At 43.7% G+C, this 26209-nt stretch overlaps 4 protein-coding genes across 7 annotated transcripts in view; 1 reads left to right on the top strand and 3 right to left on the bottom strand.

Moving 5' to 3' along the window:
* Positions 1 to 7646: 7646 nt before the first annotated feature.
* Positions 7647 to 12423, top strand: LOC146206266 (P2X purinoceptor 7-like). The gene is made up of 3 exons (XM_084590886.1): positions 7647 to 7909; positions 7993 to 8193; positions 12003 to 12423. The coding sequence occupies exons 1-3, from the start codon at positions 7647 to 7649 to the stop codon at positions 12160 to 12162; spliced, it is 624 nt and encodes a 207-aa protein (XP_084447012.1). The 3' UTR covers positions 12163 to 12423.
* On the bottom strand, positions 11880 to 18188 carry LOC146206267 (uncharacterized). The gene is made up of 6 exons (XM_084590885.1): positions 17681 to 18188; positions 17059 to 17301; positions 16588 to 16759; positions 16374 to 16522; positions 15479 to 15677; positions 11880 to 12091 (listed from the first exon to the last, which is right to left on the bottom strand). The coding sequence occupies exons 1-5, from the start codon at positions 17838 to 17840 to the stop codon at positions 15484 to 15486; spliced, it is 918 nt and encodes a 305-aa protein (XP_084447011.1). The 5' UTR covers positions 17841 to 18188; the 3' UTR covers positions 11880 to 12091; positions 15479 to 15483.
* Positions 17840 to 21521, bottom strand: LOC146206268 (uncharacterized). Its single transcript, XM_084608678.1, has 5 exons — positions 20303 to 21521; positions 19475 to 19811; positions 18488 to 18857; positions 17930 to 18103; positions 17840 to 17860 (listed from the first exon to the last, which is right to left on the bottom strand). The coding sequence occupies exons 1-5, from the start codon at positions 20382 to 20384 to the stop codon at positions 17840 to 17842; spliced, it is 984 nt and encodes a 327-aa protein (XP_084464804.1). The 5' UTR covers positions 20385 to 21521.
* A 54-nt stretch (positions 21522 to 21575) lies between these two features.
* Positions 21576 to 26209, bottom strand: part of LOC146206269 (uncharacterized) — a 40845-nt gene continuing 36211 nt past the window's right edge. For 3 of the 4 annotated variants that reach the window (XM_084590888.1, XM_084590887.1, XM_084590889.1), the window contains exons 5-6: positions 23135 to 23244; positions 21576 to 21981 (exon numbers count right to left, since the gene is read on the bottom strand). In XM_084590888.1, the coding sequence (XP_084447014.1) occupies positions 21803 to 21981; positions 23135 to 23244 (289 nt within the window). In that variant the 3' untranslated portion in view covers positions 21576 to 21802. Of the gene's footprint in view, positions 21982 to 23014; positions 23245 to 26209 lie in introns of all 4 variants that reach the window. The other variant, XM_084590890.1, reaches the window with a different exon arrangement.

The raw sequence follows: 26209 nt of genomic DNA on the forward strand, positions 1-26209 counted from the left end.
GAGTAGTGTTCAGCTGCTTTGAGGCTTGTAAAAATAGTGACAGCACCAAACACGGTGTTTATTAAGCGTTAATACTGCAATAGTAATGTTAGATCTGCACCTGTGCTTTCTAGACAGGAATGCTAATTGCTTCCCTGCCTAGCTCGTCTGCGTATTGTGCTAGATGCGCTCCTAAGGTTGTTGTTGTTGTTTTTTTGCAGTATACGCTAATTACAAAATTTTGTGATAAAATAGGAACGCAAGATTTACCTATTGTGAAGATGACTACTTTAAAGTGAGTTAAACCAAATTGTGCTAAGCCTATATTAGTTTTCCTTGTCAATTAACTAGCATCGGAAACCGCAAAACTCGTACTCAACCGCATTAAGATCTGTGAAAAATAATGACAACACCAGAAGTGCATTTATTACGTGTCAGTAATGTATTACTAATATAAAATGTGCATGTGTATTTTCTGGACTGCGATTCTAACTTCCTCCCTGGTTAGCTCGTCTGTGTGGTATGTTACATGTGCTCCAGCGCAGCATTTTTTGTTTCACTAACTGCACAATTCTGTGAAAACAAAAACACAAGCTTTGCCTATTGCGACTAATATTTTGGAGTGATAGAAACAGAAAGATGCAATGCGTATATTTGCCTTTCCTTCTTTTTCAAGTTAAAAAGAAAAAACGTTGGTACGACGCGCTGAATCATTGAAAGTAACAGCAGATACCAAAATTGTTCTCCTTACAGATCTCAAAAACATACTGCGATGCAGTTGTTCCAATCATCCGGAAATCAAGCTGGCTTCTGAAATGCTGTCAGTGACAGCAGTCACCGTGAACATGTTTCCCTACTTGTGGCAACTATACATCACACCACTTCTACATGGTACTCTTGTAGCACAATTGCTGCTGTGAATTGTGTAAATAAATGCTGGTGCCTTTCTTCTTCAATTTTGTTTCATTGAAGCGTAGACTAGCATTGTAATTTTTCTATTACCATTTGCGCTAGCGGAGCGGTCATGCAGTTTTTCAAGCCATGCGCAATTTCTTGAAACTGCCTGACATAAAATGTCATATAGCGCTGGTGTCATTGCCTAACAAGTACCATGATCACTTTTTATGCTTAGTGGATGTCGGCCTTACAAGTAAATAGGCTGAATATGCACGATTCATGCTTAGGAATACTTATCCCGCTAGCGAATAACAGCGCTCCCGCCCCGCGCCGACGTCGTACCCGTGCGACCCGTGCGCCTCGATGGGATGGATGGAATATCGGAGCGTCCCCTTTGAAACGGGGTGGTAGCAGTAGCTATCATGCTCATTTTTCTCCATATATCTTAATTATTGATTTAGAATGGTTAACTAAATCATCATTCTATTTATTAAATTTTTGTTCCTACATTACTAACATTATGTCACTTCTCTGCTTTTAAGCCACCAATCTTCCAGTCGTTTTTTGCTAGTTTCCACCGCCTGTTTATTCAACCGGCCACTGGTATCTCTAAACCCCAGAGCTTCAGGAACAGTGATTGCGCCTGCATCAATTTCCGGATGGATACCATTACATTCGAGTATAATATGGTCAATTGTTTCACTGGCGTTTCCACATACAGCACATGTGTCATCTCCATTGTTAAATTTCTTTTTGTAGCTGCGTGTTCTAAGGCACCCTGATCATAGCTTCGAAAAGTAGGGCACTGCCTCTTGAGTTATCAAAGAAATTTTCCTTCCTGATTTGCATTTTCCACTTTCGGTATAATTCCACACTCTGTTTCTTTTCCATCGAATTTATCCAATTTTTACCTTCTGTGTTTTTCACCTGTTGCTTAATGCTCTTTATTTCTCCGTCCTTGTGACTAGCATACTTACTAGTTAGTTTCCTAGTTCTTTTCCTCCATTGTGTGTCCACGCTTTTTAAGTACAGGTACTTAAATACTTTAGCTGCCCATCTGTTACTGTCCAATTTCCTCAGGCGTTCCTCATATAATATTTTACTCTGAGCTTCCCGTACTTCGAAAGATGCCCAGCCCATATCTCCCTGTACTGCCTCATTTGTAGTTTTGCCGTGGGCACCTAGTGCTAATCGTCCAACGGATCTCTGATTTATTTCTAATGTCGACTGTACCTCTGATTTTAGTCACAAAAGCGCGCTTCCGAAAGTAAGTCCGGGCACCATAATTCCTTTCCAAATACCCCTCAAAACCTCATACCTATTGTATCTCCACAATGCCTTATGCTTCATTATCCCGGCATTCCTTTGCCCTTAAGTGATTGCTCATGATTTCCAATGTATGCCAATCCTTCGTTTACCCATACCCCCAGATATTTATATTCTGCTACTCTAGGTATTTCCAGGCCTTGTATTTTAAGACCCTGATCAGTTAAGCCTTTGAAAATCATCAGACCCGACTTAACTGCGCTGAAACTGAAGCCTAGAGCGTCCCCTTCGTCTCCGCAATACTTAACTATAGAGTTTGCAATTCTTCCAGACTCTCAGCTAGCAGCACAATATCGTCTGCATACATCAAACCGGGGAGGCGCTGCTCTACCGCCTTTCCACCTAATCTATATATGACAGGTTAAAACCTAGGTTACTGTCTTGTATCCTCCGTTCCAGGTTTATCATATAAAGCATGAACAGCACCGGTGATAGAGGACAGCCTTGTCTTAATCCTTTGCATACTTTGACATCCTCTGTACTTCTTATCCCTTCCCATGTAATTTCTACTTTGTTATCCCGGTATATTTCCTGTAGGAACTCTATTATCTCATAACCGATACCTTCTTCATTTAATATGTTCCACAGGAGTTCTTTGTTTACATTGTCGTATGCTCCGTTTATGTCCAGGAAGGCCAAATACAAAGGTCTATTTTCCACTCTAGATATTTCGATGCATTGGGTAAGCACGAACAGGCTATCATCTAAGCGCCTACCATTTCTAAAGCCGTTCTGAAGTTCTCCGAGTATCTTGTTACTTTCTACCCATGCTTGCACCTTTAATTCCACCGCCTGCATGGCTATCCTGTACATAACAGATGTTATGGTAATCGGCCCGTAGGATTTTATGTGCATCCTGTCTCCTTTCCCTTTATAAATCAAATTCATTTTACTCTGCCGCCAGCTGTCCGGAATTTGCTTATTCGTTATGACTGTTTCCAGAGCTTTTAACGTTTCCTTACTTTTTGGACCGAGTTCATTAATCAGCTTGATCGGAATTCCATCTATTCTTGTAGATGTGTTTTTAGCAATATTTTTTTCTGCTTTTGTATTCTGCTATCTTGTGTTGCTTCCTGATTTGCGGAGATTACCCTATCGTCGCTCTTAAATGACTCGGCCAGAACTGATGTAATGTAGTTCACTGCGTTGTCTCCCTTTAAACAATTTCCCTCGTTATCTTGAATCCGATCCTGCTTTCTTTGATTCTTCTTCCCTAGCCAGCTTATATGGTTCCAGAATTTTCTTGCTCAGCCTCTAGAGGCATCGTGTATGTCAGCCATCCAGCGATCGGTGGACTGCCTTATTTTACTTTGGACGAGGGCCTGCACCTGAAGTTTCTTTTGTCGATATGATTCCCATTTTTGGTCGATTTCCTCCTGAGATACCTGTGCTTTCTTTGCCATTCGGTGTTTCCATGAAGCAGCCGTCGTTGTTCAATAGCTTCCCTGATTTCCTTATTCCACCAGCTCCGTGGCTTCCTTTTTCCATTCCAGCGGTTTTCTACTTTAACCTCCTGAATTTTCCTCCTTATGAGTTGTTCTACCTGTTCATAATCCCAGTCTTCCATGGGGCTTTTCTCTATTGCTTCCTCTATGTCTGCTGCTATCTGCGCTATTTGATCATCGTTTAATTTTGCGTTTACGTTTTGTCTAAGTTTTATTTCTCTTTTCATCAAGGGCCCCATCTGCAGACTAATACGTTTATGATCACTTCCCAAACTACACTCCCCTTCTTCGTCTATTTCCATTTTTGTGACCTTGCTATAAATTTCCTGCGACATTAGACAATAGTCAATGGTCGTCTGCCTGTTGCGGAATTCCCACGTGATTCGGCCTTCACATTTTGTTTCTCTATTTACTATAACCAGATCGTGTCGCTCACAGAAATCTAGCATTAGCTTCCCATTACAATCCGTGTATCCATCCAGATCGTCGATGTGGCCGTTCATGTCCCCCAGTAGAATAATATTGGCCCCGTTTCCAAACTGGCTTATATCGTTACTGAGACATTCAACAAGATCCTTGTTTTCTTGCCTGCATTGATGTCCTGTTCCTAAAAAAACTCCCCCTAGCCATGTCCTTATGCCGGCAATTGTTCCTGAAACCCAGATATGTTCTTTACAAGATGATTTAATTCTTTGCCAATTTGTTCCCTGGTGTATCAACATACCTGCCCCTCCACCCTTTTTTTTTCGTTCTCGTTCTGTTGCACCCTTCCCAGACGTAGCCTTCTATAAACGGCGGATCTTGTAGATCCCTGAGATGAGTCTCGCAGAGAGCGTACACACCTATTATGTCATCCTTCAACTGCTGTTCATCTCTAGCCATTTCGCTCTTTTTCTACCTCCTTGCATGTTTATGTAGCTGATCCTAGTGCTAAATTTCTTTTTTGTACTTTTCTTTCTCGACCTACTCTTTGCCATTTTGGGGGGCTCAGCCTCCATTATTACACTTTATTCTGCTTCACTTCTAACTACCTCTGTGCACGGAGTCCTCGCGGACCCCCTAAAAAAGCTACAGCCCTGCCTGCCAGGCGCCAGCCGATCTCTGCTCCCACCCTTCTGTTAAAATGAATGCCATCTCGCTGAAAAGCCCTACCAAAACCTGCTTTATGTACCTCCCCGTTTACCTCAACCACTTCGAAACGCTTCTCCAGGCTTAACTTTCTTATGTCCTGATTAACTGTCATCACGTCCTTTTCCAGCTTACCGTTCAATCCTAGCACCTCTGGTACTGTGCATACAACTATCTGCGTTTGCTGTGCTATCTCCCTGATCTCGTCAACTCCCTTAGCTAAACTTTCCACCACTCCTGCAGCGTCACCATTTAGGACATCGTTTAGCCCCGCGGCTACTATTACCATACTGCGCTCTGCGGAATTCAACAGCCTATTTTTACTCTCTTTCAGTACTGCCCTCATTGTTCTCCCTGGGAAGGCTCCTTTCATGTTAGAATCTCCGGCGATAAGCACCTGGGCCTTCTCTCTCCCTCTTCCAACTGTTGGCTCCTGCTTTCGGTTATCTGTGTCCTTATCTCTGGGATTTTCATTCTTCCTTACTTCTTCCTTTTTTTCCGGCTTCTTAGCTGCTTCTAAATAACTCTGAGGGTTCGGATCCGCCTGACCTACTTTGCTTATGCCTTCCATGCCAGTGCTGGCCCCAGCAACGTGGCCTGCATTGGAATGTTCGTCCTCGTTGGTTCCAAGGATAAAGTCGGCCCCCTTTTTTTTCAGGAAGCTGTCCAAGCAGTTTCTGATTTTCCGCCCTTAGCAAACGTACTTCATTTTCCAAATCATCCACACGAGACACTAAACTGCCCCTTGATCAAATCTATCTAGAAGCGCACTCAGTATGCAACACCGACACAAAAAGTCGTTGCCTTCCGCTTCACCTACAGATTCAAAACGCGTTTCTTTGAGATTAACCTGCGCCTCACACTTAGTGCACTTTACCTTCTTTTGATTGCACATCTTAAGCGCTCATCGACTGAACTATATCTATTACGAATTCTCAGAATATACAAATTGCCAAAAGAAGACAAGAAACGACTAGCAAATACGCGTTAAAAACCAATTCTGTGAATGCCAATGGCCTAGAAAAAAAAGTAATTATCTAAACAAAATAGTTAAAGAATGAACGCCAAGAAAACCTAGCCGCCGGCACGAAAAACCAGGCCGCTAGGACAAAAAGCTAAAATCTATTCTTTAGGCTGCACCTAACCTAACTAGCTGAAAACGAAATAAAGTTAATAAAAGAAAGAACTCATCTATTTGACGTTTCGGAAGCTCCCGCTGTCGCCAGTCCATCCGTTTCCGGTAGCCACGTGCAATCGGAGGAGCGATGGAACACGCGTCCGCACCACACGGCTGTCAACTCCCACGTTGGCGCCACGACCCCTACGTCAGTGGCGCCCTCAGCGAAGGGAGCGGCAGCGCCGTGCAACTTTACCAGACGGCGCCGCTCTATTGCTCGCGCGGCGGTTGACAGGCACGGAGAGTATAAAGGAGGCTATGGTACACCAAATACAGATGGTTTAGTTTATAGGGTTCAATGCTGCAGAAGTGTCGACCATCTGAAGTCATTTAACTTGTACTCATATTCCACATTTTATGCATCTCTCTGTTGCTCTTTCCCTCCATTGAAAAGTGATCATTGTGGCCAAGGTCGAGCATACGCCCTTGCGATCAGCAGCCAGCTGTCTTAACAACTGGGTCATGAATACAATGCAAAAAAAAAGGATTATCTCGTGTCCTTCTTCACATGTGTCGTTCATTTGCTTTGTAAAACCAAGCAACACATTGCCGTCATTCACAATTCTATACTACAGGCCACAAAACACTCCAAGGTAGCGCGGAATGTGGGGCCCAATGCGTCGTAATAGAGAGTAGGTATGGGGCAACGATGACAACAGCTACATCAGCACCCCAATAGACAAAAGTGGCCAAGCCCCATTCGGGATTGCATCTGCGATACCAGCAACGGTCATAATGAGGCAAAAAGCTGCATGTGCATGCTGCCCTAATGGATCCCTTGTAGATTACTTTAGCGCAGGTAGAATACGCATGCGAGCTACATTTGGGCAAGCCTTCGTGAAGCCGAAATGAGGTCTTCCTAGCTAAACCGGATTAGATACCACACAGGCCATAATGGGACTTGAAGGTGGGCGGGCCCATATGCTACCGAAATAGGTTCCATGTAGGTATTTTGAAGGCACATGCAATAAGTGAGCTCTAGGTGCAAATTCTAGCCAGACTAATTTATGGCTGCCACAAAAGCTAGGTCCCACATGGGCCTTGGTGCGATAGCAACTCGTGCGTCCGCATGTTGGTCAGATTTGTTACTGATGAAAACTGATGGGACCTGAATGCGGGCTCTTTTCAAGAAAAATAGCGCTAGCCAAATAGGGCTGCCGAAACGATGCCGCTATGGTGCCTATACATTGCCGAAATGGTGCTGAACCCACCAAGGTATCTTTCATACTGCTCTGGACACATTCATCTATCCTTGATTTTAGTATATGGTTCCCTGGATTAACATTACATATAATTTTTATAACCACTGTAAGCATCATCAATCGGTTCGAAAAACTTCATAAGTGAGGTTTCTGCGCTCATGTAAATTGGGCTAAAAAGACTGGACCTTACACAAGCTTAAAGGGGTCGTGAAACGTTTTCCGGAAATTTTGCACAGCTTGTGTAAATGGAATCCGTATCCTTCATTATATAATATACCTCGATTCGTTTCATCACCCGCGTTGATTTAAGAGCGACAAAAACACAATTTCGGTTTCCTAGCGCGATTCCTCCTCAACTCAAACAGATACGTCATAGTGCTAAGCCAATGAGAAGCTCCTGTTGTCGGAGCCTGCTGAGCCGAAGTTGACCGAGCTCGGCGCAATTCTAGGGGTTCTAATCGTACTCTGCTGCAATATACTGTTTTATAAAAAATGGCCGACCTCCCTGAGTTTCAGCGTCGCCTTTTAGAAAGGAGTCGGTGCTTGGGTTTTGAGCCTTATGCCGATGCACCTTTACGAGTGCGAGATCGGGAAGGTTCAGACGACAGCGACGACGACAACCGCGAAGGCGAAGGCGAAGACGGAGCCTGCGTCGGGCCAGCAGCAGTCGTGCCGAGAGGCCGCGGCAACATTTCGCCTTGCAGAAGTCCCGATCGTCAGCCTCCCGAACCCGACCGTCTCGGGAGTACGCATTGGTATGTGATGCTCGAGCCATGTAACCTAGCCTACTTTCAGGCGTTGAAGAAAAGATCAATCGCTAACCGATATATTCGAACAGGTGCAGCTGCGGGCGGTGCGTGCCGATGCCGTCTGCCCTCGAAAGCATCTGTTGCCGCGAGATCCCGGCGGCGACTAGGAAGCAGCCGTCTGGCTGCATTACGGAGCACCCCCATTTTTTTACGCTGTGCCTCGATGAAGTGGTACTGACCGTGGCCCTTGAAACGCTTATTGACCATGGGCTGCGCGTCGAGGCCACAAGGTAATAACCGTGCTCAAAGGGCGACAGCGTAAAAAAGCGACTGCCCGTTTTTCGTTTTCTCACGCGGGAAACGCTGTACGAAAAAAAAAAATGATATATATATAAACAAATCTGGAACTCTGGCGTTACGTTCTCTCGATCATTGGCAGTGTCCCTTACGAAAATGCACAAAAAAAAAAAAAGAAAAAGAAAGCGTCTGTGTTGTGTTTGCGCCGTGTGTCAGTGAGTGTCGACATCGCGGCACGTTAGCGCGAACACAGCATCGTTAGTTTTATCCTTTTCTCCGTAGGAGGTGTGCATCAGCGCGACGTATTACCATGCAGGTTACTGGTTTGCTTTATTTCATGCACCAGTAAACAAGGAAATGTAACATGTATCATTTGAACTTGCGATCATGTGTTGAAGAGCATGCACACAGTTGCGAGGTAATCGCAAGAAAAAAAAAAGTTGCTGTCCACACACACAAGCTTGTTTTATTAGTTGGGGAGGCATATTCAAAAGTTGCAGAACTTGAACAAACGATTACATAAGAATGGTCATAAGACAATAAAATAGGTACATATAATATTTTATTTCAAAGGATACTGTTTGGAGTGAAATTCACATGGCAAGGTAACCTGCCCCCCCCCCCTACGGTCACCATCTAAGCGCGGTTTATTTGCTAAAGTTTTAACTTTTTTTGCCAACTTGCATTAGGTGACAATGTGGTAGAGTGTACGAGACATAATTTGAATTCATTGCAACCTTTATCACCACTTCCACTGATCTGTAGATGCTCAGAGCAGAGCATGGTACATACAATTTGCATCTGAGTAGATGCAAAGTAAACTCTCTCAAATGGTTTGATTCCGGCATCTAACATGTGCTGAAGCGCACTAAAAAAAGATTCTCTGAAAAAAAAAAAATTATTCCTCCGAGTGTAACAACCCAACGAAACTTCCGCAGCGGGAGTAAGCAATGGGCATTTTAAAGTTAACAAATGAAGTTGACAAAAAGACTACATCATATAGTAGTCTTGCAACGCTTGCTATTGCTGGCACGTGCAAAAATTTGGCACTGAAAACAAACAATTTCACTTCTACCTCCTTACGTGTTGGTTATGCGTTCTGTCAGTGTGGCATGTTATCAGGAAACATTTGACAGCCATTGACAGGAATGGACCTAACATTTATTACTCTTTCAAGCAGGACAACTGTATGCACATTCCTGCTTCACACATAGGTTACACGCTAAACATCTTTGTGCTGTACTGATGATTGCATCGCCTACCTTGATCTCAGGCACAATACCCCTCCCCTCTAAGATACATCTCAGGCACAATACCCCTCCCCTCTAAGATAGCAGCTCTATATTGCTGTGATGGTCACCTTGTATGCTGCAATCTGCGTGGTACTTGTTCCCCTGCTGTGTTGGCAGCAACAGACTGTTCACTGTGCTTAACTCCTCATGCAAGGGTTGCTGTTGCTCCTCATCTTTCACCTTGACTGTGGCCGCACTTCCTTATCTGGCCCAGATGATGCTGCACCATCTTTTCAGAGCACTGAACCAGCTAAGAATGTCGGCCCACCAGCTTCACTATATTTCTAGACATCCATTTCACTCCTGGAAGGAATTATCAGACATTACTTTCCTCCTGCACCCATTTGGCAATTCTTGTGCAAATTCTCTTCAATGCCAGGCTACTCCGGTGTGGGTACTATGTGGTCCAATTGTGTCGGCATTTCACAGCTAAACATTTGCAGGACTGATGCCTGTTGTTTAATGAACTGTGCAGTGCTGCCACTACAAGGTTTATTGGTTCTTGTGAATCTCATATCATAGGTTTCTTCACTTCCACACACACCATTCAGTTTGTCCATTGGTAACGGGGTTGGTATGGATGTGAGGTTATGTATCGAATGCCAGTCATCATGAAGAAGTAGTTAACCACTAACAGCGGAAGCTTGAATGTTCCATTTCTTTAGCAGACAGGAACTGTTGCTGTTCCCACTACTTGCAGTGCCTGTCCAAACCAGGTGTGCAAGTGTACGTCATCGTTTGCGGGGTTGGTCTCCAGTCCAAATGGATCGAAGCGTGGCACTATTGATCATTATGCAAGAAGACACTTCAGAAGTCACATGCTTGCCATGAAAATTGAGAACCACAGTTTTTTTGCAACGTGCAGATCCAACAGAGTGCGAAGCTTTGTACTTGACATTCTTTGCTGGCTGTGAGGTCCTTGACTTCCCCAAGTAGTTGCTTTGCTGGTAGACTTTTCTGCATCGAAATGCCGGCTTTCTCAGTGTGACTTGGAATTTTAGCAATAATGGCATGTTGCTTTCTCGAACCTGCATGATTTTGTACTGTGGCCACAGTGCGAACAGCGTTGTGCTTGCTTCTTGCTAATCTTGCCATTACTTCTGATGCCTGTGTTGCTTACTGCTTTGTTTAGTTTAAACGCATGATTAACAGTTTTTATATGAATGGCAAAGTTGAGAGCCTTGAAGTATGTCAGGTCATACTGTGCAAAGAGCTAATCCTGGAGGCTTTCGTCACCTAGGCCAGAAACAAACCTGTCACACAGCATTACATCTGTCTGCAACGATGTAGCGTTCATTACAGTAGTTGTAGCAGTAGTAGTTGTAGACGTAGCACCTTGCGTGATTACTGCCGTTGCTGTTGACAAAATCCCGAAGTTACAACTCGAAGCTAAATTGCGTAGTGCAGTTGTGTAATATATTCACTAGGCAATTGGTGTCGACATTGAAACATAGCATGACTAAATGTTGTATAAGTGGAGGTCAAAGTGCATCTTCAGTGCCTGTGTGATATTGACACGGTTTACTTGGTCTGGCATTTTTGGCTGCAGAGGTGCACAAGTGAAATTTAAATCTCAGCTCCACATAACGTAAGAAGGTATACATGTTGCTTGACTGGGTCAGTCATGCCATTGCACCATTGCACTTGAAAAAAACTTGAGTCAGCAATACCATGTCGTCTAAGATGCACCAGACAAACTTTTGAACTCCTTCATCTGCCTTGAGAAGTCGCTTAGTCAGGTTGCTATGCTCGCGTTTGTTGCGCTGCTACTGAGTGTGCTTACAGACTGTAGCCTTCCTCAGCACCAAATTGTTGTCAGTGTGGAATATTGTGGGGAAACATCTGAATTGACAGGAACAGACCAGGTGTTCTTTGCTCCTTTAAACAGAATGACTTCATCTGCACACCCTAAACTTCTTTCTATGCTTATGATGGCGGCATCCACATTTATCTCAGACACAATACAAAGTGCAAGATGACTGCCATGTTCTGTCTGACAAAAACTGCATTGCCTTGAGGCATTACTTTTCTTACCTCACATTTTCTCTCAGTTACCTGCAGCGAAATTCAGAGTTCACCATCCTGCCAGGAAGAATAAATCCACAGTGAGAATTGCACTGGCCCTGCCGCCGTGGCTGAATGGTTAGGGGGCTCAACTGCCGAGCCCAGGGATATGGGATCGAATCCCGGCGGCGGTGGTCGCTTTTTTGATGGAGGTGAAAAGCAAGGGGCCCGTGTGCTGTGCGATGTCAGTGCACGTTGAACCCCAGGTGGTCAAAATTCCCAGGGCCCTTCACTGCAGCATCTCCCTTAGCCTGAGTCTCTTCCAGATGTTAAACCCTACAAACAAAGCCAAGCCACAGAATGGCATTTTACAGCATACAACCTGCAAGATTATAATTAATTGTACAGATGCCAGAAACTTGAGTAACTCAATGGTAAAAGCCCCAAACCAGACTTTTGTTTTGCTATGGTGAAAAAAAAAATATTGCTCCTTCTCTTGTCAACAGGAGGTACCGCTACGTCAGCTACAGCCAGCTTGCACACTGGCTTTGGGGACGCCTGGGCAGAAATCACCGGAAGGTCCTCCCTGCCTGTGCTGTAAACCAAATAAGGGAGAGATTTCCGTCCGAAGGTTACACTGGTTTCCAGTATGCACAAAGTTTGTGAAGTCATCACCACCACCAGCCTCACTACACCCACTGCAGGGTAAAGAAGGCCTCACCTATATGCCTCCAAGTTGCCCATTCCTGTCCCACCGGTATCCATTTTACCCCACAAACTTTCCGTTCTCATCTGCCCACATTTCTGCTGCCCTTTACTATGCTTGCCTTCCCTTGGAATACAGTGTGTCACCCATATGGGTGACACACTGGTTATCATGCCTTTGCATTACAGGATCTGCCATTGTCAGACACAAGCCAGTGACTATTCCCTCGCCCATTCGGCACGCTTCCTGTTAAACCTACCATTTTTTGTTCCATAGATTTCTGTGTGGTCCTCAATTTAATTTAAACTTTTCGTTAACCTCCACATTTCTGCCCCATAGGCAAGTACTGGTAAGATAGCAGGTGCTGTATAACTTCTTCTTGAGGGACATAGGTAACCTGCCATTCATGATTTGATAGTTGCTGCTGAATGCACTCTAGCCCAGTCTGATACTTTCTTATTTCCCTTTCATGATCCAGATCTGCTGATATTACTTATCCTAAGCAGACATATTCCCTTACCACTTCCAGTGTCTTGCTACCTGTCGCAAAAAACTTCCTTTCCGAGGTTGTTGTACAGCCAACGTCACCCTTGTGTAGAGCGCTCGAGCAAGGCATATCGGGCTACAAAAGCTGAAAATAGACTCCAACTCCAGACTTCTGGGCTAGGTGCTAGTGTCTGCCTTGGTTGCGGCTATCTGTGGCACCACTTTCACTCGAGTGTTGCCGCAAGAACCTACCAGCTGCGGCCGATATCTGGCCTTATTTACAGGGACGTGTGTCTCCCGAGCGCTCTACACAAGGGTGACGTCGACTGTACATTACTTTAGTCTCCTGAATATTAATTTTAGCCCTACTGATTTATTTTGCCTATGTCATTAATCGTTCTTTGTAATTCTTCACCTAAGCTACTCGGCAAGGCAATGTCATCAACAAACTCAGCTTACTGAAAGAGCCTCCATTAACCCTTATCCCTAACTGTTGTTCCCAATCCAGCCCTCTGAATACTCCATCTAAGCAAGCAATGAGTAGCACTGGGGAGATTGTGTCTCTTTGTCTAACACCTTGCTTTATGAGAATTTTATTACTTTCTTTATGGAGATCTATGGTTGCTGTGCAGCCACTATAGATACCTTTCAGTACTTCCACATATGGCTTGTCTACTGCTGCAGTCTCAATTGAATCAAAAGCTTTATCATAATCTATGAGCTATGTATAAGTTTTGGTTATATTTGAGCGTTTTTCTGTCCCCTGGTTGATAGTTATGGCTATGATCTATAGCAGAGTAGCCTTTACTAAAGCAGGCCTGATCGTTTGGTTGATAGAAGTCTAATGCCTTGATTCTATTAGCAATAACTATAGTAAATACTTTGTGCGTAATGGATAGTAGGCTGGTTGGTCTGTAATTTTTCAAGTCCTTGACGCCCCTTTTTTTATGGACAAAAATATTAGCATTTTTCCAAGATTTTGTTACAATCGAGGTCCTGAGGCATTGCGCAGGGTGGCTAGTTTTTCTAGCATGAAATCCCCACCATCCTTCGATAAATGTATAGTTTCCTGATCTTTTGTAGCTGGTTTCCCCCTTTTCATAGGTTCTAAAGCTTTCTTTACTTTGTTCTTCGTTACTAGCTGAACATCTGATTGCCCTGCACTACTGCCATTCTCATTATTGTCCTGGTTACTTTGTATATGGTATACTTCATCAGAACTTCTGGGCTAATTTGTTTACAGTCATGTCTTGCTAATATGATAAAACTTTGTGGGACTGATCTTTGTCCATTCATTCTGCTGCACTAATTATTGCCTAGATATTAATTATTTATTTGTGTGCTAAAAACAAGACATGCAATTTGACTGAATTTAAATTCCTTTTCTCATTCTGTAATTTCACTTTTCTAAACAAAGCTAAACTGCTAAAATTGCTTATTGCTGCTCTGCAGATAGTGCTGCTTTGGAAACTATGTTAACTTTTTCTGCTGCGTAGATCACATGAAGTGTGGCTATAGTATAGCTTCCAAAAATTGCTGTTCCATCAGTAGTGGGTCATGCAGCATTGAGGCGAAGCTGACTTAACATTTATGAAGAAGGTCCATTGTGTACACAGATTTAGTAAACAAGGCTGACAAAGGCAGAAAAAGAAAGTAAGGCAATAGCAGCATGAAATCGGCTGCACCCTTTTTGATTACTTCCTTTCCTGAGGGGCACACAACTAAACGAACATTGGCGTGGTGGGTAGGCAGGTGGTTGATGACAAATAAGTAATGGATACACTGGTCATGTGTGCCTTTTGTGCATGTGGCAAGGCAATATGCTTCATAGGTAATAGGAGGCAGTAAACCACAAAGTAGAATTGAACTAAGGTGGTGAGAGCTGTAAAAGTCAAGTTCAGTTTCAGCTGAAGTAAAGAAAGGTTCAAAAATATAATAGAGCACAGTCAGTGATTATTCATATTGTTTGCTACATAATCAAGTGAAAGCAAAGAGTGCCTCATTAATTTTGGAGGGTCAAAGCTTCATGAAACCTAAATGTATTCCAGTCACTGGACCAAAAAACGGGGTTTGAAGTATCCATTCTCACATAAATTGCTTGTTTTGTTGCAGTAAAAATCATGCTCACTGGCTATAATGTGTTACTTGTTATTTGTATACCAGTCACATTACAATTTTTCTGGATATAACTGTCCATATTAGCCAGATATTACGCAGATCGAGGAGTGCACAAGAGGGTCAATGCACAAATAGGACAAGTGACTGCAAAGTGTGCCAAGGCATTTCAAAGAAGTAACACATGGGAGCCCTTCTTCCTTTTTTTTTTTTTTCAGAAGTGTTGTTTTTAAACATGCCAGATTTCAGCCTATCCATTTCTGGTAGATAATTATATAAAATTGCATTTGCATCCACCTTGTTAACGTTATAGTTTTGCTTTCAATGTGCTGATATTGCATATGAGGGAAAGGAGGCTCACTTAGAATATATTTTGTGTACTCTACTCCACCTGCAGTTTTCAAGATGGAATGTTTTATGGGTGAGTAATGGCCTGAAATACATCATGATAATTGTGCAGCTGTATATACTTGTTTGCATATTTAGGTGTAAGGCACCAAAGAAGCATGAATAAAGATGTTCTGCTCCAAGTGAACTGCCTTACAACCTGAAAATTTTGAACTTCTGGCATGCTTCATTGTAGACAATGAACTTGTGGCCAGCCAATAAATTATTCTGAAACTAAAACGTCTTTCTTTCAACACTTCTGACTTGGTAGTATTAGGGAATGCCCACCTGTATTACAGGGTGGTGCTCCCCGTGGCACTGGCAAACCTAGACCTTCTAGCTGCCACGAGTTCACCTTTGGAAGGTCTCGGGAAAGAGTGACTCATGGGGGGTGGTGCAGTCGAAGGGTTTGCTGCAAAAGCAGCCTTAAAAGATGGCCACTGTTCGCAGCAGCGTGCCGTCTCATCCAGAAGGAGGCCAACATAGTCTGCAAATCAGGAGTGCATATACGAGTGTTATCCTTTCTGAATATTTAAAGGTGCAAAAAAAACAAACAGGACAATCGCAGAGAACGAAAAGTGATGAAGGGTCAGCATTATCCTTTGAAATATACCACACATTAATCAGTCTTACAACAGTATGCTGCAAACGCATGCATAGCAAAGCCCTCTTATTGGTGATTGCATGCCGCTGTACTTAGCATGAAAACTCCTGTACTAGAACTCTCAGATGACATGGAGTTATTTCTGATTTCTGGTTGAATATGGCACAAAAACACTGGTGACGCCTCATTCTAAAGCCAGTATTGGGAGTTAGATGAAAGATTAGAGTTAACATTGTAATGCAGGTATATAAAGCAAGGCCTGTAATGTACCATATGAAGCAATGTGGCCAAAGATCATTTTCATATCAGGGCTTGCTGTCAGTGTTCCATAGTCCTAGGCGCCACCAATTTATAAATTTTATTTGTATTCACGCCACTAGGTGGCTGAGAATTTTCATGTCACAGATATGGACATCCTCGGCCACATTGCACCTTTAAACTGGAGTGTACAGACTGAAAAATAAACGGTTGATTGAACATACCATATAAAAGATGTAACAAATTTGGCCATTACATATCTGAGATCTCGAACATTAAAATTGTACTTTTCTTTTTCCTAGTGCTAAGCATACTACCTACCATATGTAGGCTCAGCTTTCACAGGACAGGCAACGGCTGTGCCCTTCCTTGCTTTTGGGTTCTTTATTTTCCATTTAGACAGGCCTTCAGCTGTGGTGGCTTGTCCTTTGCTGGCATTCTCATTAAAATGGAGTATTGCCAGCTGTGTTCTGAAAACAGACGATCCGACAGTTCTTCAAATGTTAATTTTCGACAGGTCTCTTTCACCACCTACCTTGCACGCATGCCCTCAGATGAGAAACATATGGACTTTGGTGCAAAGCCTATAAGCACACTGTGGAAGGCCTCCAAGCTGAAAGTATGTGTGCTGGGTGCCAGTTTTCCAATGTCTTTAACGAGACGGGGTGCCATGACGACCTCGACAAACCTGTTGTGTGCAGGTGTCCCTATATTAAAAAAAAATTCTGGATAAGTCTTCTTCAAATGGCACCACAATGAAGTACAATTGCATATTTTTAGGTTCACATAATTCTCATAATTATTAATATAGTTGTATATGCATTGAGGTAACAAATAGTAGCTTTGGAAAGGTTGACCACTAGTTCAAATCGGGCACCTCAACTGTTTGGCAAAACTTTAAACGTTTTGCAAGTCATGCTTGATTACAAGAACATACATTCAACATAAAAGGCACATTGAGGGGTCTGCAAAAACTTATTTTGATTTCGAATAGCGGCATACTGACCTGGAACAAGCCATTGCCTATCTCCAAGATCATCATGGGCACAATGTGTGTAGAGCCCTGGGTGGTCTGAGTGCACATCTGTGACATGCCGTTCCATGCTTTGCCACATGTCTCGCAGCAAATCGATGTTGCCATCGCTCATGGCAGCACACCAGTGAAGGTGATTGCTGGCTGGCTGAATCCAAAGCTCCAGTATGCTGCATGCAGCTCGTTTTGCATGGGCAGCCAGCTTTTTTTTTATGCCTAGAACCAAATTGTAATAAATGGATATTAATCAGTTATACATATGTTAATTGCTGTAGGTAATGCTTAGGGAGGATCTCTGGGTAGGTGATAAAAATTACAAATTATTTTTGACATGCAATTAGTTGGATAGAAACACCTAATTCTGTGTATCCATATCCCTCATCATCATTAATGTCAGACAACCAAAAAAAACAAACACTGCCTTTGCTTCTCCTCGTGCTTTCAACTTCTGACCCTCCCTTTGCTACTATACTTCCCTACGATATTGGTCTCCTCATGGTTAAATACCACCACGGAATCCAACAAAATTTAATATAGGCATGTAGCCGCATTTTGCAATACATCATGGGGGAAGTCTTTTTATACTCAGTTTTACCTTTTGAGATGTGCCAAGCATCAAAGTAGTGCTTGATGGTGGGCTCCTTGGTCTGCATGTGCTTTGTGACTTGGACGTGCCGGTCTGTTGTTATGGATTTCACATTAAGCCCCTGTTCCTTTACCATAGTCAAGCTCTTCACAAAGGCATGTTTTTCCATCAAGGTGCTTGACTTGACATCTGCACACTTTTGTGGGAAAAAAATGCACAGTCACATAAAGCCACTTTGTTACAATTGCTCTGACCTACCTCCCCAACTTGCACTTGCTCGAAATGGAGAATTTTGTTCAGTTGGGCGACGTGCAGTGAGTATGTCATAAATTTTGCCGAAAACCCTGGGGAATCGCAGCGTCCATCACCAGCCAGGTCAACATTGCAGCCTTGCAACTGGCGAAACAACTCCTGCTGCTGCTGTTGCCAGATCTGGTGTGAGAAAAGGGTTTTTTCACTGACCAGATATTACATGAACACATATATGAACAAATTGGTGTCTTTTAAGAAGCATTCTCATATTTACAGGCACATGAGCAGATGCAGGTTTTCCACCCAATGGGGATTAGGCTATTATATGTTGTTCAATAACATTGAAAAAAAAAAAAAAAAAACGAATAATTGGCTGCACATCCTGAAATTTAATGGGAGTTCAGTGTATCCAACCACCTTCTGAATCATTTCTTGTATAGGCATATGATCCAGTTGCTAAATTCTTTTGCTCTTGGTGATGGCTTTACTGCATAAGCTGGAATAACTCTAATCGTAAAGCATTGGTTCAGTAATTCATTTGGCAGCACACAACCTTTGTCCTACCTTGTCAATCGCAGGAAGCAGGTAGCCTCGCTGGTAGTTGAAAAATGTTCGTGGCGTGAACACCTGCACATTCACGTGCTCAAACATTCGGAGCACTGAGGTGGGGCTGGTGCCGGCAAACAGCATGGCTGCTGACAGTAGCACGTTGCCTGCTGGCTTGCCATTCATCATTGGCTGGCTCTTCCATGTAAGGCAGTGGTGGTTCACGCACATTGTCTGTACTTGCAGCAAAGTCCCAGTCACACAACTTACGCTTTTGCAACAGGAATAGCATTCACGACATACTGTGAAGAGCTCCTTGAGGCAGCTTTCAAACACGATGAACTTCCTCTCATCCTGAGGAAGGGCCTCCTCAGTGCTGGAGTCAAGTCTGAAAAAATACAAAGTTCGGGTCGTGAAATTGTGAAGTATTTTTCTGCAGAGCTGATTGGAGGCTAGAATTTAACAGGATTAAAAGCAGCAGTAAATATAAGGGCTGCCCAAATCAGCACTGCATCTAAGGTGTTTTAGTGCACATTTTTGCATACCATGCACTCTGCTTTTAAATAGTGTAAACACAGGTTTACAGAGCTTCAAGAATTATGTTACACTGATGCTGTCTGAGCAGCTGCTTGTGCCACTGAATATTGTGAAAGCGTTTGATGGATCAAGACCTGCTTGGTGAATATTTATGCATAGTGAGGTTTATGAGGAGCACAAATACTATGTACACATTCACAGTTCAGTCACACAAGCACAGACAAATGGTACTCATACAAATAGAAAAACGTAGCGGAAGGAATGGAACTAAAGACTTCTATGTTTAGCAGTGGAAACTTTTGCTACGTGTGCTTTGGGCTGGGTATGCTAACCCACTGATGCCTCTGATCCCCCTGCTCATGAAAGAGATGCACACCCTTATGTGCCATTGTTTTTCCTAAGTCATTGATCTGATAATCATACGATCATAATGGAATAACATGCGGCACACATAAAGTCAATTTTTACCCTAGGAAGCTCTCGTTAAATGATGGGAAGAATTCCGAGTGCTCCATGTTATCCTCTTCTGAGTGCTCCATGTTATCCTTCTCTTCAAAGTCTGAGGCTTCCGATTGTACAGGACTAGAGGCTTGCCTTGGAATGAATGTGATCGGAGAGAGTGCTCGATCAAGTGGAATTGAGGATCCTGTTCTGGAGGAAGGTGGTAAAGGAAGAGAAAGACATGGTGCAAGGGTAGGTGCACTTGCAGTGTTGCTGGCCTCATGGTATGTTTCAGTGGATTGCCTGAGATCTGTCTGCACCTGCATATCTCTTCTTGAATAAACATAGAAGTTCACCTGCGTATCTGTAAGTTGATGAAAAAATAATAAAATACATGCACTGTGAAGTGCTATTTGTTTATGCAAATGCAACATCATTGATCTAGTTGCACAATATATTTTAGATAAATTTTCTCTAAATATCATAGATTAATGCCTCATTATCAGCTTGTAAAGGGTACATTACTGTCAAGCTTGATATCGTCTGTCACACCCTGCATGTGAAATGAATGATTGCTTTCTTCGCTGGCTTTAAAACTGTTCTAACATTCCGCCACAACATTATACAGGTTGTAACCGACACCACCTGACTGCCGCTCCCAGAATTTTTTTTAGCATTCATTGATACCACTAGACAATATGGAAAACAAATGTCTGCTTGCTTTTCCCATATTGAAGATTGGAAACACCCTAGGTTAGGCCGTGGTTAAACTATGGCCTAATTATTGTGACACGACTTCTGCTTGTTAAAAATGGAAATAAAATGAGCACGCTACTGTTAAGAGGAAAACCTTACGTCGCGTTTGTACATCCCTGCCGACAGTTTGGCAGCAAGCACTCGAGACACTTCTGGTGGTTTGCGTTGAATTGTCCACCATTCGAGGCGAAGTTTGCACTTCCTCAGCGGTCAAGACTTCATACTGCGAGTCGAGTAGTTCCTAAGAAAAGGAAAAGTTATTAGCAACCGCAAGATATGTATAAATTGCAACAAAGTTGACATCTATCATGTGAACTTACCTCAGACCTCCTCCGCTTTTTTGGTGGTGTACCAAGCCAAAGGTTTTGCGTCGGTACAACGTCTGGCTTGAGGCGAGCGTACTTCACTTCCATGCCGAGGCTTCGAGCGACATCGAGGTTCATTTCATAATCTTCTGGTAAAAAATGATCTGTACACACGAACCCCGTCAGTGTGCCCATACCGCTGGGACCATCGCGGTTAATGGCTCGAAGCCAGGCGGCTTTTCGCTGGGGATCACTGGGCAACTTGTGGAACCGAACGTTACTTCCACTCCGGTACTTCGTGCTGCAATGTCTCACAATACACACGGATGGCATAGCGACCACTCCTCACACGCGCGCAACGCGCCGAGAACGACAAAAGCTAACGGGGCCACAACGTAGAGGAGCGAATAGCAAACACGATGGAAGAGGCAGCGAGTGACGGAAGGAACAGATTTGCATGGAAGAGCGTGGATTCCGGGCACACGGAAAGAGCCGAGCGCGAGACCAGCACGGAGTACGAGTCTCGTCTGCTTCAACGCTTGAATATTGCCCGGAAAAACACGCTTTCAGAGAGCATAGAGCACGGGCGCCGGCTACCAGCCCGAGGGTGTTGGAAGCAGGGTGGTCCTTCAACTCTTTTTTTTTTTTTTTTTTGTGAGAAAGATAACGAAAGAGGCGTCGGGAAGATGGGGGAGCAAAACTCATTAGCTTTCTTCCGCACTACAATGTTTGAGTGCCGGTGAACGGGGTCTCCGCTCTTTTTTGAAATGGCACGGTGCAGCTTGCGGACCCGGTAAACGCTTTTAGAGAATTGCGAACATGTGTGTAGCATGCGCGATCGCTTCCCGTCCCGGCGCCTCGAAGAAGCACATGTGCACGCGACAACGCGTTGGGTGAAAGGGCCACCCAAGTACATTGTACCTACCTTTTCTTTTTTTCTTTCTGTTTCCGGCTTTCCGTGCAGTGCCATAGTTCAGGTCATCGAGCCAAAATAAAGAAAGCGAAGCTCGACACGCTATTCTCAACGATGCAGCGCGGAGGCGAGCAATATACGAGTACGTGCCGCGGCGCCCGCTCCTGAAACACTCCAGCCACTACACGAACTGAACACACTTGTCGATTTCTTCGACCTGAAACTGTATTTACATCGTATCTTTAATGAAGCCAAGAATGAACAAAATAAAAGTTACAGCAGCGGCCGCACAACCAGCACCCGTAAGGTGTATGCAGCGATGCTTTGACCTGGTAAGTTGTACCGGTGGTATGAAACTGCTCAAGACGTTGTTGTGCTCCATCAGGAATGTTCACAAAAAAAATAACGACAAATGAGATTAGAACCATTGTCATTTGGAGCACCCGGCGGAGAAAATCTGAACTTGAGCGTCGTCTCTCGCTCTGCTCCAGCGCGCAGCGAGAAGCAGACGACACCCGTCCTCCGCCGCCGCCGCCAACCACACGTCACGTGACAGTAACCTGGGCAGATTGTTGAAGAAATGCGTTTGCGTGAGCGAATAGTTGATATACTATTTTCTTATTTTTTAACTTTAACAGGAGCCTATTATTTTAGGACAACAACGATTAATATCTGCGTTTCCAAACGGCTAACGATGACGTAGGCGAGTACTTCTGATTCCGGCCTACAGGGTCGCATGGTCGCTTCAGGAACGCAAAAAAGCTGTGATTTCAGAACGGTATTATTAAATCCAGAAGCAATATTTCGGCGAGATATTTTAGAATCAGCGTGCCTAATGTTTACTGAAGCAAGGAAAATTACAACTGGGCAGCTACATTTTCGTTTCACGACCCCTTTAACTGCTGCTCATTAGGTGCCTGTCTTGGACAGCCTGCAACTCTCCTTACATACTACTGCTCAGAACAATGAACTTTATAACCTGAAGAAAGTGGGACATGAAGTCATTTAGGCTAAATTTGTCAACGAACATTTCATGAAATTTTATGTGCTAGCTGCTTAGAAAGAGCAGATATCCATAAAAATAAGAGCATAATTATGGCCGTAAACATGATAACATGCATTAGGGCTCTCTGTCAGTATCTGTCTCAGACCACTAATGCTACATTGTTGGAAACCCCAAATTAGGCTTGCCCCTTTAAAATCAGCATCGGTCACATGTCATAATGAGACGGGCCGACCAAAGTTCAAAGTAAACCTTCATCCAAACCAATAGCAAAAATGTATTCGAAGCAGAGCCATTGAAGGAAGTTGGCGGGGCCATTTGGCAATGTGAAAGGAACGTGGGCATCCCCATAAGGATTGCCTGCATTGGTCCCAAGAGGGGCCCAACGGAGCGTTTGTCGGGATCCCACTTCAGGTCTACATCGGCCCCGTTGCTTTACCAGCACTGAGCCCACCGGGGATGGCGTGCAATACCCACATCTGACACACCAGGACCAATTTCATTGCCCAATGTATGCTACCTCGGATGAAACAGGAATCACTAAATACTCACTAAAACCACAACTAGCCGCGACTGTTGCTTGCACTTACCAGTAGAGTTGAAATACTCCGGTTACGACGAACTCTGTTTCTGGACCCTCACCGTCTCAATACTGTCAACGGACCTCTCTGGCGATTTGTTTGGAGACGTGTAGTACACTCTAGACGTACCTGCTCTGACGAAACGGCAAAATCTCTCCACGTATGGCGTCCCAAATCCGGATGCTAATGATCCGGGACCGCGGATGTTGCCATTTCTCGATCTATCATTGGCGGATTCCCTGTAAACATAAAACGGCACAATACTGCTGTTGAAACAAAATCAGCGTAGCTTCATGCTACAAAAACGTTTCTTTTGCAGTATCACTTTAGAAAGGTTGATGCTTTATCAAACCGATGATTTTTACGTACACGGTGACTCGAGATACGAAGGATGTCTGTTATCCGCAGTAGAAGCAGAGCGGACGGTGGTCAGGCGTGCGCCAGCGGGCACCAAATATTTGCTGTGTGTCGTGGCAGCGGAATTGTAGGGGGCGCGAGAACAGGTGGCGGTGAGGCCGCAGTGTTGCCAATTTAGCTACAAAGTAGCTAAATTGGCAACACTGCGGCCAATTTAGCTGCGGCCAACCACTGCGGCCAACACAAAAATCTAGCTACAAAGTAGCTAGATTTAGCTACTTTTGGACTCAACTAGCTACCAAGAAGCTTAGTTTAGCTACGAGTAGCTGTTTTAGCTCCTTGCTTCAAATCTAGCTACAAATCTAGCTATTTTGGTGAAATCTGGCTTAAATTTGGCTAAATTTCAGAAAATTACTATTCTGACGTGAAAACTCTTCTCATAGACGCTAGACATGATGAAACTGACGTCAGGCACACAGCGCCATCTGGTAGTTTTTAAAAAAGACGCAGACCAGACAAAGATATCTTGAGAGAAAGAAGGAAACACCTGAAAAGAGAGAGGAGGATGCAATACAAGGCGCCACTTAGAGGGTGTTGACTGTTGAGACTCGCCGCCTCTGCCTCCATGAAGCACAGTGCTGCCATGGAGCTTCCTCCATGTCTGGCTCAGCGGGAAAAAGAAAAAAATGCTCAAAAGTAAGGAGGCGAGGCGATGCGGCTGATGCGCCGGCGCAGCTTCTGACTGGTGTCGCCTATCGCGCAGCGCTCCGATGAGCATCGAAGTCGCATGTGTGTACACATTCCTATTAAACTCTTAACGTTCCCTGCGCGGCGAACATACGGCGCCTGGAATCGACTGTCTGATTTGACTCTCTTTGCGGATCATGCGCGGTCGGCGCCGAGCGGATGAAAGAGACCATGAGGCCCACCGGTCCGAGTTACGCCGAGTCGCGGACTGAAGATATCGCCTGGACAGTCATTAAACCTTTCATAACTCTCCGTTCATAGGTCTCTGTGTACGCGCAAAAAGTAGATAAAAGTCCAGTCATTGCGTGTTTACAGAGGAGTGATGCATTCACAGCTCGTCTTTTCTTAGCGCGCAAGCCTTAACGCTTTGTGAAAACTAGGTCTGCCTAAATTATCAGAATCGAAACCTGGGCACATTTATCATTCGTTATTCATTAGTTAGCACTTGTCATGCGTAGCCGCCTGCAGGAAACCATGTCTTGAAAGCTGTGTTTAATTTTTACAATAATAGGGCTAACAATAAATGTGTTATATATCCAAAATATAAAATAAAAATTCCTGGGAAAAAATCTAGCTACTTTTAGCTCCTTGCTAGATTTTTTAGCTACTTTTAGCTACTTTCACGTTGCCATCTAGCTACTTTTGCTCACCGACATTTGGCAACACTGCAGACGGGCGAGCAGCGTGTGGATACGATACAATACGATATTTATACTAACAAAGCTTCTCGGTCACAGACAGCCTGCATGAGCGAAAATTCCCAAGGACCTCGCTAGAGAAAGAGTTTATGGTATCCGATAGCGTAGACAGATACACACGCGAAAGAGGCGACGCAGAGTGAGGGCTTTTCGAAGGCATCACTAATTACGCTCACACCCTCGAGGAAAGCAAATGCATACTTTCACGACACAGACCGTCGGCGTAGCGACATAACATGTAAACGAAAGACATCTGCGTACCGATATTGACACCGAGCAATGCAAGCGGGACCATCAATCATGAAAGAATTGTTTTACTAGTTCTGTGAAATGCGCTGGTAATTTAAACGCACTATCGCGCACAAGGCAAATCTAATAAGAAAACTTTTTTTTTAAATAATCGTGATGACCTTCTCCCCACGAATAGCTTCATATTATCCAGGGAAACGAAAAAAAAAGGTTTTACAGCTGAGCGCTATCATACAGTGGCAACAAGCGCGACAACCGGAGGCTCGCGCGATGAGCGCGACGCCTTTCCATTCACGCCGAGGAATGCAGATGCCTATGCAATTAATATTGTCGAAATAGAAGAATATGTAATTTTTGAAAACTTAAGTTGTACAATACTATCGTAAGCTTTGGCTTTATATAATTTTATAAAAGCAGCATGCGTTTTTGGCCCTGTAAAAAGAAATACTCTTCAGGTCGGCATACACAATCCCAAAGGAACACTTTGGACCGAAACTAATTTTACATCGACCGAGGACATTTTCTTTGTTCGCAAGGTTCGAAATATAAGCGCCGCTCTTTCAATTACTTTAGTGCTTCACGTTAATCAAATAGGTTTATTACTATTCATAAAGTGTGCAGAGCCATTGTTTATGGTAAAGGATAACTTTTAGAAATTTCCACTATGAAGGTATTCAAGCATATTTGAGGGATTAATCTGCTAGTTCCAATAAAGAGTAAGGAGAGTCTTCGAAGGATAACTTTTAGAAATTTCCACTATGAAGGTATTCAAGCATATTTGAGGGATTAATCTGCTAGTTCCAATAAAGAGTAAGGAGAGTCTTCGAAGTGGATCTTTATTATCTTCTAAGTTACCCTATTGAGGCGAGGAGCAGCAGCTGCTAATCGCATCACTGTAAAATAAATCGAATAAAGGGTAATCTGGGGGTCATATATAACTGAACCCATTGGCAATACAGATACTCAGCGCAAGAGAAGCCCAAATGAGAAATGGTTCTGCAGTCCTTTGGCAACTATTTCAGTTGTATTTAGTAATTCCGTAGAAACCCAAAAAAAGCTCTTCAGTTGCCCAATTTAGAAAGCAAATAGAAATGTTCAGCCTCATACTCGCATTTCTCTCTTACAATTTGTGCTTAAGAGTAGCTGCGATGAA

Source organism: Amblyomma maculatum, chromosome 1 (genome assembly GCF_055883805.1).
Source record: "Amblyomma maculatum isolate TAMU_Amacu chromosome 1, ASM5588380v1, whole genome shotgun sequence".
Classification (NCBI taxonomy): Eukaryota; Metazoa; Arthropoda; class Arachnida; order Ixodida; family Ixodidae; genus Amblyomma; species Amblyomma maculatum.